Here is a 13,345-nt window from a genome sequence, read left to right as displayed (position 1 = left end):
TTGAAAACTAGTTATTCATTAATTTGTCGTGCGCTTTATATGTAATATGTGGAGTGGATTAGACATTTGAATGGCTTCCCCAAATTCTGTCACGGTTTGCAAGGTGGTGATGGCGGGTGCGGATCCCAAAAAGCAGGCAGGAGGGAGCAGGAGGTTGTTTGACAAATTGTATTACAATAAAGTCAGCAGGAACAATATGTAAAACATCAAAATCAGCTGAATGGAAAAAAATACAAAGTAGCAAAAGAAGACCAAAAGTAAAAGTCCGCCAAGGTTAAACAAAGACATACACAATGCATGCAGCAACCAAGCAGCAAACAAACAATGAACCGGCACCGGATGATCGTGCCGGGTGTCCTTTTAAGTGTCAATGATTAAACGACCAGCACCTGCGAGGCTGCAGGCAGGGCTGACGTCGCTACCCGCTGGTCGCCAATCTGATCGGGACGACCAGCACCTGTGCAGGTGTAGGCGGGGCCGACAGCGCCCCCCCGTTGGTCGTTGGACAAATTCATAACAGCCCCGAGAGGAAACTGTGACTACAACGTGACCTGTGGCAAAATATGACTTTGATACCACTTCTGTATATCATTGTATGACTATTCCAAATGTTTCCGATAAAAAAAGGATATTGCCTACTTAGTCTTGGGGTCCGCTGTTTCTACTTCGCTGACTGAGTTCCTTTTCATTGTATGACTATGCCAAAAGTTTCAGATTAAAAAAGGGTGTTGCCTACTTAGTCTTGGAGTGCGCTGTTTCTACTTAGCAGACTGAGTTCCTTTTGCGCCGTTTGAATTTGGTTTATCGAGTGACTGTAATTTAAATTTCGGTAAACCTCCAAAAAGGCCAGCATGCATAATCATCCATGAGCGTAATAACTGTGAAACTGTAAAACCCAAAATTGTTCAGCTGCACATGCTCAAAACGGTAGCCTGATGAAAAGCAGACGTTTGCACCAGCGCGCTTGATCACGATTTTGTATACTGTTTTTTTTCATACGTTTCGTCGAAAGGCTTCAACAATCGGCTAGCGCTAGCAAATTAAACCGCTCAACAGATGGTTTGTCGTATTTCTGTCAAGAGCAGGGGAGAGTGAACAAGGGAGTTAAGCTAGCCTCAAGGGTCCTGACCCCCCTGTGCCTTGTCTCAGACCGAGACCTGCTCAAAGGATGTCAACAGATTAAGCTCATCAGCGAGCGTATTTAAAGACTCGGCTAACGAGGAGCTCCGACGGTCGCGGCCGCTCCTGTGCACCCGCCGAAAATATGTCAGCTCGATATCACCGAGGACCCCCTGCCCCCTCGTCAAATCTTCCGTCCTTCAGGGATGTGACATGAATGCCCTCAGAGACTCAGCAGTTCTGCGAATTAGCCGACGGGAAGAAAAACGTTTCCAAATAAGGAAAGAGTGCCTTTGTTCATTTCAACGCGGTTGTTTCGGAATCAGAATCATCTTTATTGCCAAATATGTCGAACACACAAGGAATTTGTTTCCGGTCGATCACGCTGCACTAGTATCATCATCAAAAAATTGCAAAGAGGCACTATGCAGTTCCATTTGGGCTACTGTTCAAAGAGTTAATGGCTTGGGGGAAGAAGCTGTTTTTGGTGGGTAGTTTTTTTTGTGTGTGGGGTCCAAACAAAGATAGGCCTGGGCTACCAAATAAATCTGGTGTAATTTAGGTTCACATGTACTTTGGTCAAGCTTTGACCTTGTGAGGTTGGGTTATCGCATTACTGAGCGTTACGGCGGCTCATCCAAGTTCAATTCCGCTTACATACAATGACACAAGAAAAACGATACGAGGTTCAAATTTCAGAGTGGAGTGACAAAATTGGATCATGCAAATATGGAAATTCATGTAATTATCTGGAAATTGAATCAAGCGCGACATTTTCAATAAAATGCCATCCAAAAAATATGTTTTTGTCCTGTGGATCATGCAAATTTGGAAATTCACAAATTTATCTTAAAATTGAATCACGGGCAACATTTTCAATAAAATTCCATCCAAAAAATTACATTTTTGTCTTCCGGATCATGCAAATTTGGAAATCCGTGAAATTATCTTTAATGTTCTTGAATGTTCAAATCAGTTTGGCACTTGCCAAACTGATTTGAACATTAAAGGACAACCGACACCATTTTTTGTTTCCTCACTGACATCAGGAAAATGTTTTATAGCATCTAAAATACCCAAAACACGCAGGCTGATATTTTTAGTCAAATGCAAAACACCAATAATAATGAGTTAAAGTGTCCCAAAACTACTTCAAAATGACCCCAGAGTTGGCAAGTTTCAGAAAGTCCCGCCCCATTGTTCGTGACGTGACATTCGTGTTTTCCTTCTAATTTCGCCATCAACACGGATCAACACGAAGTTTTCAGACCAAACAAAGTAGCCAAAATGCATTTTGCAAATTGCAATTTAAATTTTTGTCTTCCGTATCATGCAAATTTGGAAAGTTGCAAAATTATTTTAACATTCAATGAAGGGTGACTTTCTCAACAAAATTCCATCCAAAAAATTTAATTTTTGTGTTCTTTCTACATATGTGTTTTTGAGACATTTTTTTTTGTGGGTCAACTCACGATTGGATTGGATTGGATTTACCTTTATTAGTCTCGCAGTGGAGAAATTTACATTTCACAGCAGCAAAGTTATGAAATCATCATGCTTCATGATTACTTTCTAGTTGCAAACGGAAACTGATTTTGGGAGCTGAATTTTCCAAAATATTGCTTGGTCAACTTCACAAGGTGTGTTTATGCTACTCAGCGGGTGTCCCCCACCCCACACCGCCTTGCCCCACCCCACAGTCAGTCCAGCCATAACATTCACACCACCGCCACAGCTGCTGTGACGCCGCAGATCTGTCCCCAAGAAACACGATCCCGTTTATAAGCTGACCATCATTCAGATGCCGACAGCTCGTGACGCCAGACTCATGATTTACCCAGTCCATGCCCACGCGTGTGCGTGCGCGCGGGGTGTTTGGAGATTGATTTACGACGGACGCGCGTGAAGGTGAAGATTAGCTCTCCGGAGGCTGAAAAAAAATATCCTACAACAACACAGCTTGATATAGACGCAGTCTTAAAAAAAATATTATTTACTCCTCTTCTAGTATTTTATGTGTCATCTATTTCATAAAACTGACACCTGCTGCATAAATAACTATGAAAGCCATCGAGGCTTAACAGTCCTGATTAGGCTCGACAAAAAAAAAAAACAAGCGACTCATTGCCAAATGAAAAAAATAATTATATTTCGGGACATAGGTAAAGTAATATTTTTTGTCGGATCTCCCAAAATTTCTGGTTGTTTTTCCCTTCTAGCTATGTTTATTTGTGTTTGTTTTTACAGTCAAACTGGGGTTTTCAACCATAATCCGTTCCAGAAACCTGTTCTGAAACCGATTTGGTCAAAAACCGATACAATTCCTATTATAATCAATGTAATCAATGTCTGCTTTTTTTAATTATGATACAAACACGCCTGCTCACAATGGAATGCTAGACTAGGATAACGCCTCATTCACAATGAGATGCATCACCGGGAAGTGACGTCTAAGGAAGTGGAGGGTCGTTGAGTGGTGCTCTCAGGTGCGCTCCGTTTGGCCAAGAACCCATTTTCGGTTGTAAACCGAGGTGTAAAGAACCTGAAATTTTCTGTCAAAAACCAAATTGTTCGAGAACCGAGACGTTCGAAAACCCAGATTTGACTGTACAAAAAAAAAAAAATATTGTTATTCGAAAGCAGATTTGAAGGTCATTTGTAAATTCACCACACTTTTTATGTAAAACAATTTTCACGCAACTGTAAAAACAACCTTTGTTTATTTTTTATATGTATACAGTAATACCTCAGCTTACGAACTTAATTAACCTATTTAAAATTGCATTTTCTGTCTAGCTCTCTCTCTTTTTTCTATTTATAATTGTATTTTATTTATTGCATTCTATTTGTGATTGTATTTTATTTATTATAGTACCTATACTTGTCTGTGACTGTAGTGTCCTTGAGAGCTTTGAAAGGCGCTTAAAATGTAATGTATTATTATATTTATTATTATTATTTATTGGTTCCCAGAAAGTGTGTGTGTAAGGCGAAAAGTTTGTCTGCCAAACATTTATTTCCCATAAGAAACCATTAAAAATGAGAATAATCCATTCCCAGGTCCCGATAAAACATAATTGTTGACTAAATAAGCTTTAAAACTACACATAATATACATTATTTGATGTATAATAATGTGGTATTGTCTTCTAATTAAAGAAATAAACTGTACTGTATAATAAAGTTGTTTTATTTACCTTTGTGATGGTCGTTGATGTAGTTGCCTCTTGATGATATCCGAGTGAAGTCGCCTTGCTTTCTCAGCAATAATCATTCGCACGTTCCCCTGCTAGGTGCTTTTCGTTAATCCAAATCAACAGAAGTTTTTCAACCTTTTCTATTGCCTGAGACCGTTGCTTAGACAACTCAGAAACACCCTTAGCCAAACATAGCAATGGTCGACTTTGCATACTGGTCCTGGTATGCTAAGTCACACAAACGCACACCTCGCTCGTGTTTTTCGATGATCTTCTTCTTCTGCTCGACCGTAATTTTCTTTTGTGTCTTCTTCGGCTTAACATTAGCCTGTGGTGGGGTCTTTTTCGGTCCCATCATAGCAAAAGTACTCCACTCAATAGCAAACCACGTCTGCACTCAAAACTAGTCCGCCAGCCCCGTGGCGCTGTGGGGTTTGGTTCGTCCGCCGAAAAGTGGTTTGTATGCCAAGATTATATTCTCACGAATTTAATGTTCGTAAGGCGAAAAGTTCGTGAGCTATAGTGTTTGTAAGCTGAGGTATCACTGTATATATATTTTTTTCTTTTTTTGCAGTACGGTGTCTCAACCCAGTTTGGAATCTCAAAGACGTGCGCTTCAACATGAATACAGGTACGCAATAAAATGTCATTCATTTGAAGCAAAATATCTCCTCTTTCCAAGTCAGGTCGTTTGCAAGTATAATTCGTCTGCTCTTGCATATCAAGTGCAAAGAAATTTCCAGGCAGAACCTGTTGCTCTCTGCTACACCCTCCCACAAACACTTTTCCAAAATTCCAACCTGGCGATCTTCCCAAGCGGACGTCGATACCGCTGTTGATGAGCGCCTTGTTTTTTTTTTTTTTTGGTTTTTTTTTTTATCTACACACGCACAGTCTGCCAATGTTGAGGTTGCTTACAGCGCCGGGAGCCTGACAGAGTTGGCGCGCTCGATCTGTTCCCCCACCACCACCACCACCCCCTACCGCCACCTAATCCCCACTCGAAGAAAGCCCTGTTTTGCATACCCCTCCATAGCCTGTTCTTTATAAAACATGTTGCACGTGCTTTGTTTATTGCATGTGCGTTTGTGTGTTTGTATGCATGCATGGCGGCGCATGTGACCACCCTTGGATCTGTGACGTTCTCAGACACTGGCGGATGTGCTCGCAAAAGTGTTGCCGTGTCGCTCACGCTCTCGCCCATGAAGCGGGTCCAGAGCTCACCCAATCTAGTCTCAGGTATTGACACTTGCACGAACCAAGTCGCCCCCCCCCCCCTTGACTCCCACCATAAAATATTTCCCACCATTAGTCAAGCTAGTTTTCACGTCCTGATCTTGCTTCTAGGCTAATGTTATGATTTCTATTTTTGCAATGTTATTCTGTTCCCATTTGGACAACCTCTGGAGGTGAAGGTTTATTTTTAGCTTGAAATCATACCACAATGGTCATTAAACTCCCAACAGGCAGACATTCTTCACCCCGTTGCGATGTCCTCCTTTTTGGACCACCCCACACCATCCCAGCGTTGACATTGCATGCATTGATTCTGTGGTGGCATTTGTCAGTTGCAATCTCCCTCTCATCTTTTCTCCTAATACTACCATCCACTTATCTATTTTTTTCATAGCGTTTGAACCTATCCCAGATGACTTTAGGTTGACGAGAACAAATACATTCTTCAGTGAATAGAATGTATGTCTTTTTAGAATATGGAAAGTGACCTTTGTCATATTTGTAATTAAAAATGATATTAAAATGGGGAACAATGGAGTTGTTCATCTCCCCCCAAAAAAATAATAATAATACTGATAAACAAGGTTATACAGACGCTCCCCAACCTACGAACATTCGAGTTACTAATAACGGTACATCCGAACATTTTTAGCGGGTATGTTCGGACAGATGCTGTATGTTAGATTTTGTATTTCACGCCTTTTTCCGTCTGAGCTCGCTTACGATTAGCTGTGTAGATTATGTGGGTGGGGAGGAAATCCTTCTTCCCAAAAGGTTAGCTGAGGCTTGTCAATTTTCTTAGTTCGATGTTGACTTTGACAGGCAACAATTAGCTTGAAGCCTCTTCATCTGCCAAACTGCCACTTGTCGAGAAATCATTGGAGTCGCCTTCCTTCTACCATTTCACATTTTTGCTTACACTTCTTGTCATACTTTTCCCCCAGGGAGCGACCCTCACTCATCAGACTTCGGTAAGTCTTTTGGGTTTCGTCTGTGTCACTTTGGATCGAGTTGGTTGCCTCCCGACCCCCATGAAACCGACCCAACTTTTAGGATCCTGGCGGTCCCGCAGTGCAACCGATGGCCTTAAGAACGGCGACGCCATCAGCTGTTCCCTGGCTGCCAAAGGTTTTCGCAGCGTCAGGCCCAACCTTCAGGACAGAAAGTCTCAGGTAAAACGTCTCCAAACCTATTTAGACATTTGGAGTTTTGGATGTTTGTCTATCAAGGAATGTGACGATGATCATGCTGTTTTTATTTGATTTATTTTTTGATACTTCAATTTGTTTCCTAAGAATGAGAGTCACGTACCCCTTCCCCCTTCACGAAGTGATAGCTTCCGTTTCACCCTAACCGGCGCTAACCCATCGGGTTGCAGCCCACTCACTCTTTTAGCTGACGACATCAATCCTGGAACGAAGCTAATGTTCTCCCACCGAGAAGAAGCGTCTTTAAAAGAATCCTACACGTTTAGTAGCACTTCCTCGCACAGGGAAACCAGCGCTAACTCACTTCAACTTGTCACTAATGTCCCAAATGACGCTTCGGCTAACACACAAGTCCAAGAACGTAAGGTCTCCTGCCTGTCACTAATTCCCGTCACCATCCCAGACCCCCCCGAACACCTTAACGTTCAGTCCACGGCTAGCGACTCGCCCCCTCCTCCCACACAGCGCCCTACTACCCCTCCTCAACCCTCTACGAGGACCTCCTCGCTCGCCATCAAATTGTTCCAGAAAGGTGAACCTGCAACAATCCTGACCCAAGCGACAGCTTTAGCTCCATCTGAAGACCTCTTGAAGTCTCCACCGGCGGTTCCACCTAGACCGTCTCCTGCCGAGCTGTTGGTACAAGAAACTGCGCCAATTCAATCAAAGATCACTAAAACGACATTGCCTGGGTAGCATCAAGTTGGAACAAAAGGGCAACACATTTTGACTTGTTCATTGGACAATCTCCAACCTGTGCTGGGTTCTTTGTGAAAAATCCCTAAAAGGGAGGGGGGGGATCCATTTGTATGATATGTCTGGTGTATTGCTCTTTGGTTTTGCAAACTGATGTCGCCATACAAGTCGACTAACTGTGGTTCTTTTTCCCCCATGTGTGAGCAGCTCATCTGACCCACTGTTGTGCATTACAGACGTGTGAAAGCCAGTGGGAAGTACATTACATGGACACTGTGTGTTGGGCATTAATGCTAATGGTTAACATATCTTTAAGAAAATGCAATATCCATTGTAAAGTGAGATGGTATTGACAGAGTTTTAAAAAGCTAGGCAACAGGACAAAAATTAGAAGTGTCAACGCGGATCTCGACATGTCTACTGCCTTTACGAATTTGAGTGTACCTTTGAGCGAGACACGTTGCCACCAAATTTGGTCTAGCGGCCTTCATGACGCGCTGCTAAAATAGCATTGATCTCACAAAAATGCCGCCCATACTGCCATGTACAAAATGCGACCTTGCAAAATCTTACATACGTCGATTTTTCACAAACATGGAAGTCACATTTATGTCAGTGGTTCTTACTTAACATTTTTCCTTGTTCGCATCGCATTCAATTCACCAACCAGGTCTCGCACCCACTTCCAGAGTTGATAAAAAAACAATATTGATATCATAATCATAATTAATTTATAAGCACTGTTCAAAACTCTCAAGGACACTTTGCAGTCATAGGATAAGAACATTTTTTATCTATGTAACAAAACCATCATGTATTTTATTCTTTCTTTACATAACTGACAACAAAATCATGCTTTTCAGGATTACAAAAAATACGATTAAAAGGAATAAACATAACATAAAATGCAAATAATAAATGAATAAAAAATATTATACATATAAAATAATAATAGTAATAATAATAATAATAACAATAATTGTTTTACTTTAGAGCTGGAAGGCTTAATTAGCATTATCCCTAATGCCAATGAACACAATGACCTCTAGATTTCCAGAATGTGTCACTTTTTGCGGTTACCCGACCATTATCCCTGAAAATTGTACATTTCCACCCCCAGGGTATCCACACACACCCCCTATGAAGCATTCTCGCAACACTGGTTAAGAACCACTGATCTATATGGAGTAACATGCAGGGAGGGTCCTGGAAAACCTGGAAAATGATTATGTAATTTTCCAGTCATGGAAATTGAAAAAAAAAAAAAAAATACAAAAAGCAGCCCCATCTGACACTCCCGACCAATCAAATTACATATTCTTGCCTTCCTGATGATGTAATGCTCTCCATCCAGCGTGAGCTTTCTCTGTTGAGTGACAGTAAAATAGTGTCCGTGTCCCGTCGCACACCAAGATGAAATTCATCTCTAGTTTCAGTCCAACCGCAGCGACCGTTACAACGTCCTTGAAATAGAAAATATCTGAATGATGAAAACTCAATTCAGCTTCACTTGTGTATTGCGCAACGATGAACCTGTCCGGTTGAATACCAGAGAAAAGCAAAATTGTCCGTGGGTGACTTTTTATTTTTTTTGGGTGGGCCCAATCTTTGTGTCCATGTAGTTTATTTGCACTTGGACTAACAAAGCTTTCTCCATCCACAGCATTAATAAATGAAGACCCGCTACGGCGTCATGGGGCTTCCACTCATGCTTTTTGTGACAGGGCATCACAACGAGCCAGGCCACTAAGCTCTCTTCCTTCCTAATCCACCAGGGCTCCATCTCCCTCGACTCGGCAGCACGTCACCCCCCCTTTCCGAGCCACATCTCCGAATCTCTCGACTACCCGTCGGGCCTAATGTCCAAGGGGCTGTCACCCAGCCCGTATGTCACGACCGTCACCGCGTCGCCCCCCGCCTCCCCCGTGACGGTCTCGGCTCTCAGCCACTACTCCTCCTCCACGGCGGGTCTGCTTGACGAGCTGCAGATCTGTAGCCTGGACTCGCCCGGCACTTCGCCCACGCCGTCGCCCACCCTCAGCCACGTCTCGGTCTTCACTGCCGCCACCGCTGCTGCCGCTGCTGCTGGCCCTGACGACGCGCTAACAGCCAGTGTCACTAACGTAATTATTACCCCAGCAAGTCACCGCCGCATTTACCCAGAAACGCTCCGCCAACACACTCGGCTAGCTCCGCCGCCGCCGCTATGTATCGCTTTTACCTGTTCTAAACTACCTGCTCGATTCCAGACTGGAGCCCACAGCCCCGTCATGGCAACACCTCTGCACTGAAAGCTCTGCTCTCTTCTTCTCTCTGTGTAACGCTCCAATTGTAACGCATGCCTTTCTTTTTTCAGCTTGTTTCGCAATTTCATAAACCAACAAAGCTATATGGCCAGGGTGTCATTTTTTTTGCCGCGGGCCACATTGTAGAGATGGTTTCCTCTCGAGGGCCCGCTATGAATTTGGGGAACCCATTAGAATGTTTCATCCCTTCCACATATTACATCGAGAGCGCACAACAAATTAATCAATAACTAGTTTACACATCAGAAGTCAAGACTAATGACCGTTATCGTGGTTTACATGGGACAATTTGGAATTTTGGTTTGGACTTTAGCAAGCGGGATGGAATTTCACAAGTTGAATTTGCTTTTGCGGGCCGAATAAAGTGATGTGGCAGGCAAGATTCGGCCCCCCGGGCCTTGACTTTGATACCAGTGCTATACGGCACGTACGTCGCACCTGCAATGACAGCCAGCCCTTCTTGCCATCTGATTGCGCAAGCAGACTACTTTTTTTTACTACCAAATGAACACCTATCATGTACTCCTTAATACCGACCGCACCCCCCAGTGTGCCTCAAGCATAGCCATACCCCAAATTACTTCGAATCAGCAAAATGTCAGCGATCAATAAACATATTCTGACATTTTTGTTCCCTGTCAAAATACAATATTTTCCGGACTATAAGGCCCACCTTCAATGAATGACATATTTTTTTTTTTTCATACATAATGTTTATTATAAGCGCATTTATTTATTATAATGCGCACTATAAGGCACATGCTTAGCTAATGAAAAAAATGTACGGCTTTTAGTGTGAAAACGCTTAGCGATGCGGTCTTACTGCTTCCTGTCACAAGTGCGGCAGTATATCCCGAACGCCCTGAAATTCCCAAATCAGTTCCTGATTCATTTTCTACCTCACTGAACAGAATTCTAAAATTTGAGGGAATTTAATCAAGCACCAACCTAACCTAAAACTGGACCCGTGCAGAAAACTGAACAAATTAAGGGCTCCTCTCAATTAGGTGCCATATCTCCCTTGAAAACCAATTCCATCTGTGCTCTGCTGTGGAATAAAAACCCTTCCCGAGTGCTATTTGAGGAAATACAGCATACCCAACATGTTTTCCACCAAACCATCAGCTTTTAGCACCTTTCTTTGCTCATTCCCGCCAACAGAAGTCCAACTATACCCGGGTTTGACTCACAGTTTAGCAATGTTGTCACCACTGACAAAAATGTTGTTTTTGAAATGCCAATTTAGTGTGAAATAACCTGTCGCTGTCTAGCCGAGATGGAAGCTTTTCTATCGGAGGAGCCTTCCATCGGGTCCACTGTGTGTTGACTTTTCAACAAACTAATGTCAGACCTTTCTGTCAGTTGACCATGACTGTTTCATTTTATGACTATCCTCCCAGAATCAGTCTCCCCCTCCCCCATCGTAGAGCTCACCCAAATCATACAACGTCCACTTTTATTGATTAATCTCTGTGGTCCACCTCCACGCAGGGCCAGGTGCTCTCTCACGCCATGAACGGGGGGACGGGGCATGCCACCAGGCCACTATCGCCACCGTCTTACCCGCCGCCGCCCATTTCGCTATGCTCGGGACTCCTAAGGCAGAGCCAGAGTTCAGGTCTGATACTTAGAAATTCAATTTTAATAATAATAATCATACATTTTATTTGAAAGAGCTTTTCGTCACACTCAAAGAAACTTTACAAAAGCTAAAAACAAAATTGTATTCCTTTTTAAGGATTTTTTACACAAACTGTATTTTGACTAACAACTCAATTTCATTCTGTGAACACGCTTGTAACTCAAATGAACTTTCCGTATTGAACAGCCCCCTTCCTCAAAATATTAGTATTTTTTATTGTAAAATGAAATGATGGAGCAATAAATTTAAATAATGAATAAATAGATAAATAAATAATTAAATAAATGAATAAACATGAAAACAAATAAATAGACAAACAGACGGATGGACAATTTATGTATTATCTCTCTTCTGTGTTCTAGAAGGTCATGAGGCGTTCTCCAGAGAGTCTGTCCTTTCGGGCAACGCCGGCTTTAGTAGTACCGTGCCCATCGCCCGCTTCTCTGAGGAAGAAACCAAGGTGTCCTTCATCAAAGCCCCCCACTACGAAGGCATCGGACCCGTGGACGAGTCGGGCATTCCCATTGCCATCCGCACAGTAAGCATTTCACATCATTGGGATTGGTGTCAACAACCCAAAGAGTCACACTTCTGGTAAACAAGTTCTCCAAAAAATCAAAATGAAACAAAAATAATTTGGATAATCTTTTGTTTAACTCATTCACTGCCAGACGATGTGCAAAAATGTGTCCACTCCAGTGCCAGGGTTTTTGTTATTGTCACTCAAATTCCAGGACCCACAGAATAATGAGTTTTAGGACTACATCAACATTCATTGCAGCGTAAGAAACCTTAGAATCGCTTCTTTCATCAGAAAAAAATAGTTTATTCCTCAATGATATGGGTCTGAAGTTATATGAGCTTGAAATGAGGGCGGCTGTACAAAATATGATGCAACACATACATATTGATTTATCTAGCGCTTTAACGACAGCTGAAGCTGGAACAAAGCGCTAACATGGACAAAAGGCAAATGCTGCGCCCTCGTGGAAGGGAAAAAAAACATTGCCAGAGGTCCGACCAGCGCTTTATCGGCACCCCCCGCAAGAAAAAAACAAAACCCAAACAAATTCAGGAATGGCGCTGTACATCATATTTTCAACTCCCAAATAAATTCCGGAATGGCAGCGAATGAATTACATTTGGTTTGATGTTAAACTGTTTTGTTTTAAAGTCAAAAGCCCAAAATTGTGTTTCGACAAACTCACCAGTTGAGTCACTCGGAACTCCAACGCGGCGCCATCGCCAGAGGTAACGACATTATTTTGACTGGTAGCTTCACAATTGTGACAATTTCTGTCGAAGATTAGAGCCGATTAGTGCTCTGTCCACTTAAGGCCTCGCTGAGAAGCCTTTTTTTTAATTTTTGGTGGATAATATTTACATCAATAACAAGCTGAGAAAATGATGTAAGGAAACATGAGGAGTCTTGGAGAAAAAGCAGACGCGATCTATTGTGAGCACACAAGCATTTTTGCCACCTCTCTATTTGGTAACCGTGGAGAGTGAAGTGGTAAATAGCCCCTAGACTCTTCGCTAACATGCTCCGGCCAGCACTCTCCATTTCTTTCTTTCTTTTTTATTGAGACAAGGCCAAACACATTGTTTTACTGCCAGTGAATCAAGGCAACATTGAAGGACAACCGACGTCTCCGGACAAGTTGTGTCCATAATTTGTAAAATGTCTTCAAATGACTTCTACTGAGCGTATTTTACAAGATTCCACCGCATATAGATATATTTTACGTTTTAAGACTCGTGCTGAATATTCCGGAACTCTTGGTTTTGAGTTAGTGACAAGTCCGTACGTTACGTCACTGAAGGAACGCCCCTGACCGAAAAAAAGGACAGTCCTTCCATCACGTCATCACGTCAATGCATTTTGCTCTACTTTGGTCTGAAAATGTTGTGTAGGACCACAAAGAGGCAGAAGAGGGTGAC

The 13,345-nt window shown here is 42.5% G+C and overlaps 1 protein-coding gene across 2 annotated transcripts in view; it reads left to right on the top strand.

Moving 5' to 3' along the window:
* sorbs2a (sorbin and SH3 domain containing 2a) overlaps window positions 1–13,345 on the top strand; it is a 43,582-nt gene that overhangs the window by 8,383 nt on the left and 21,854 nt on the right. For both annotated transcript variants that reach the window (XM_089005514.1, XM_089005513.1), the window contains 7 exons: window positions 4,891–4,947; window positions 5,466–5,555; window positions 6,497–6,523; window positions 6,606–6,724; window positions 9,232–9,579; window positions 11,254–11,380; window positions 11,767–11,942. In XM_089005514.1, coding sequence (XP_088861640.1) covers window positions 4,938–4,947; window positions 5,466–5,555; window positions 6,497–6,523; window positions 6,606–6,724; window positions 9,232–9,579; window positions 11,254–11,380; window positions 11,767–11,942 — 897 coding nt within the window. In that variant the 5' untranslated portion in view covers window positions 4,891–4,937. The remainder of the gene's footprint in view (window positions 1–4,890; window positions 4,948–5,465; window positions 5,556–6,496; window positions 6,524–6,605; window positions 6,725–9,231; window positions 9,580–11,253; window positions 11,381–11,766; window positions 11,943–13,345) is intronic.

This window comes from Hippocampus bargibanti, linkage group LG10 (assembly GCF_051943395.1).
Source record: "Hippocampus bargibanti isolate YZ-2025 linkage group LG10, ASM5194339v1, whole genome shotgun sequence".
In the NCBI taxonomy this organism is placed as follows: domain Eukaryota; kingdom Metazoa; phylum Chordata; class Actinopteri; order Syngnathiformes; family Syngnathidae; genus Hippocampus; species Hippocampus bargibanti.
Note: the sequence above shows the minus strand (reverse complement) of the source record. Positions and strands in the feature narration are given on the sequence as shown.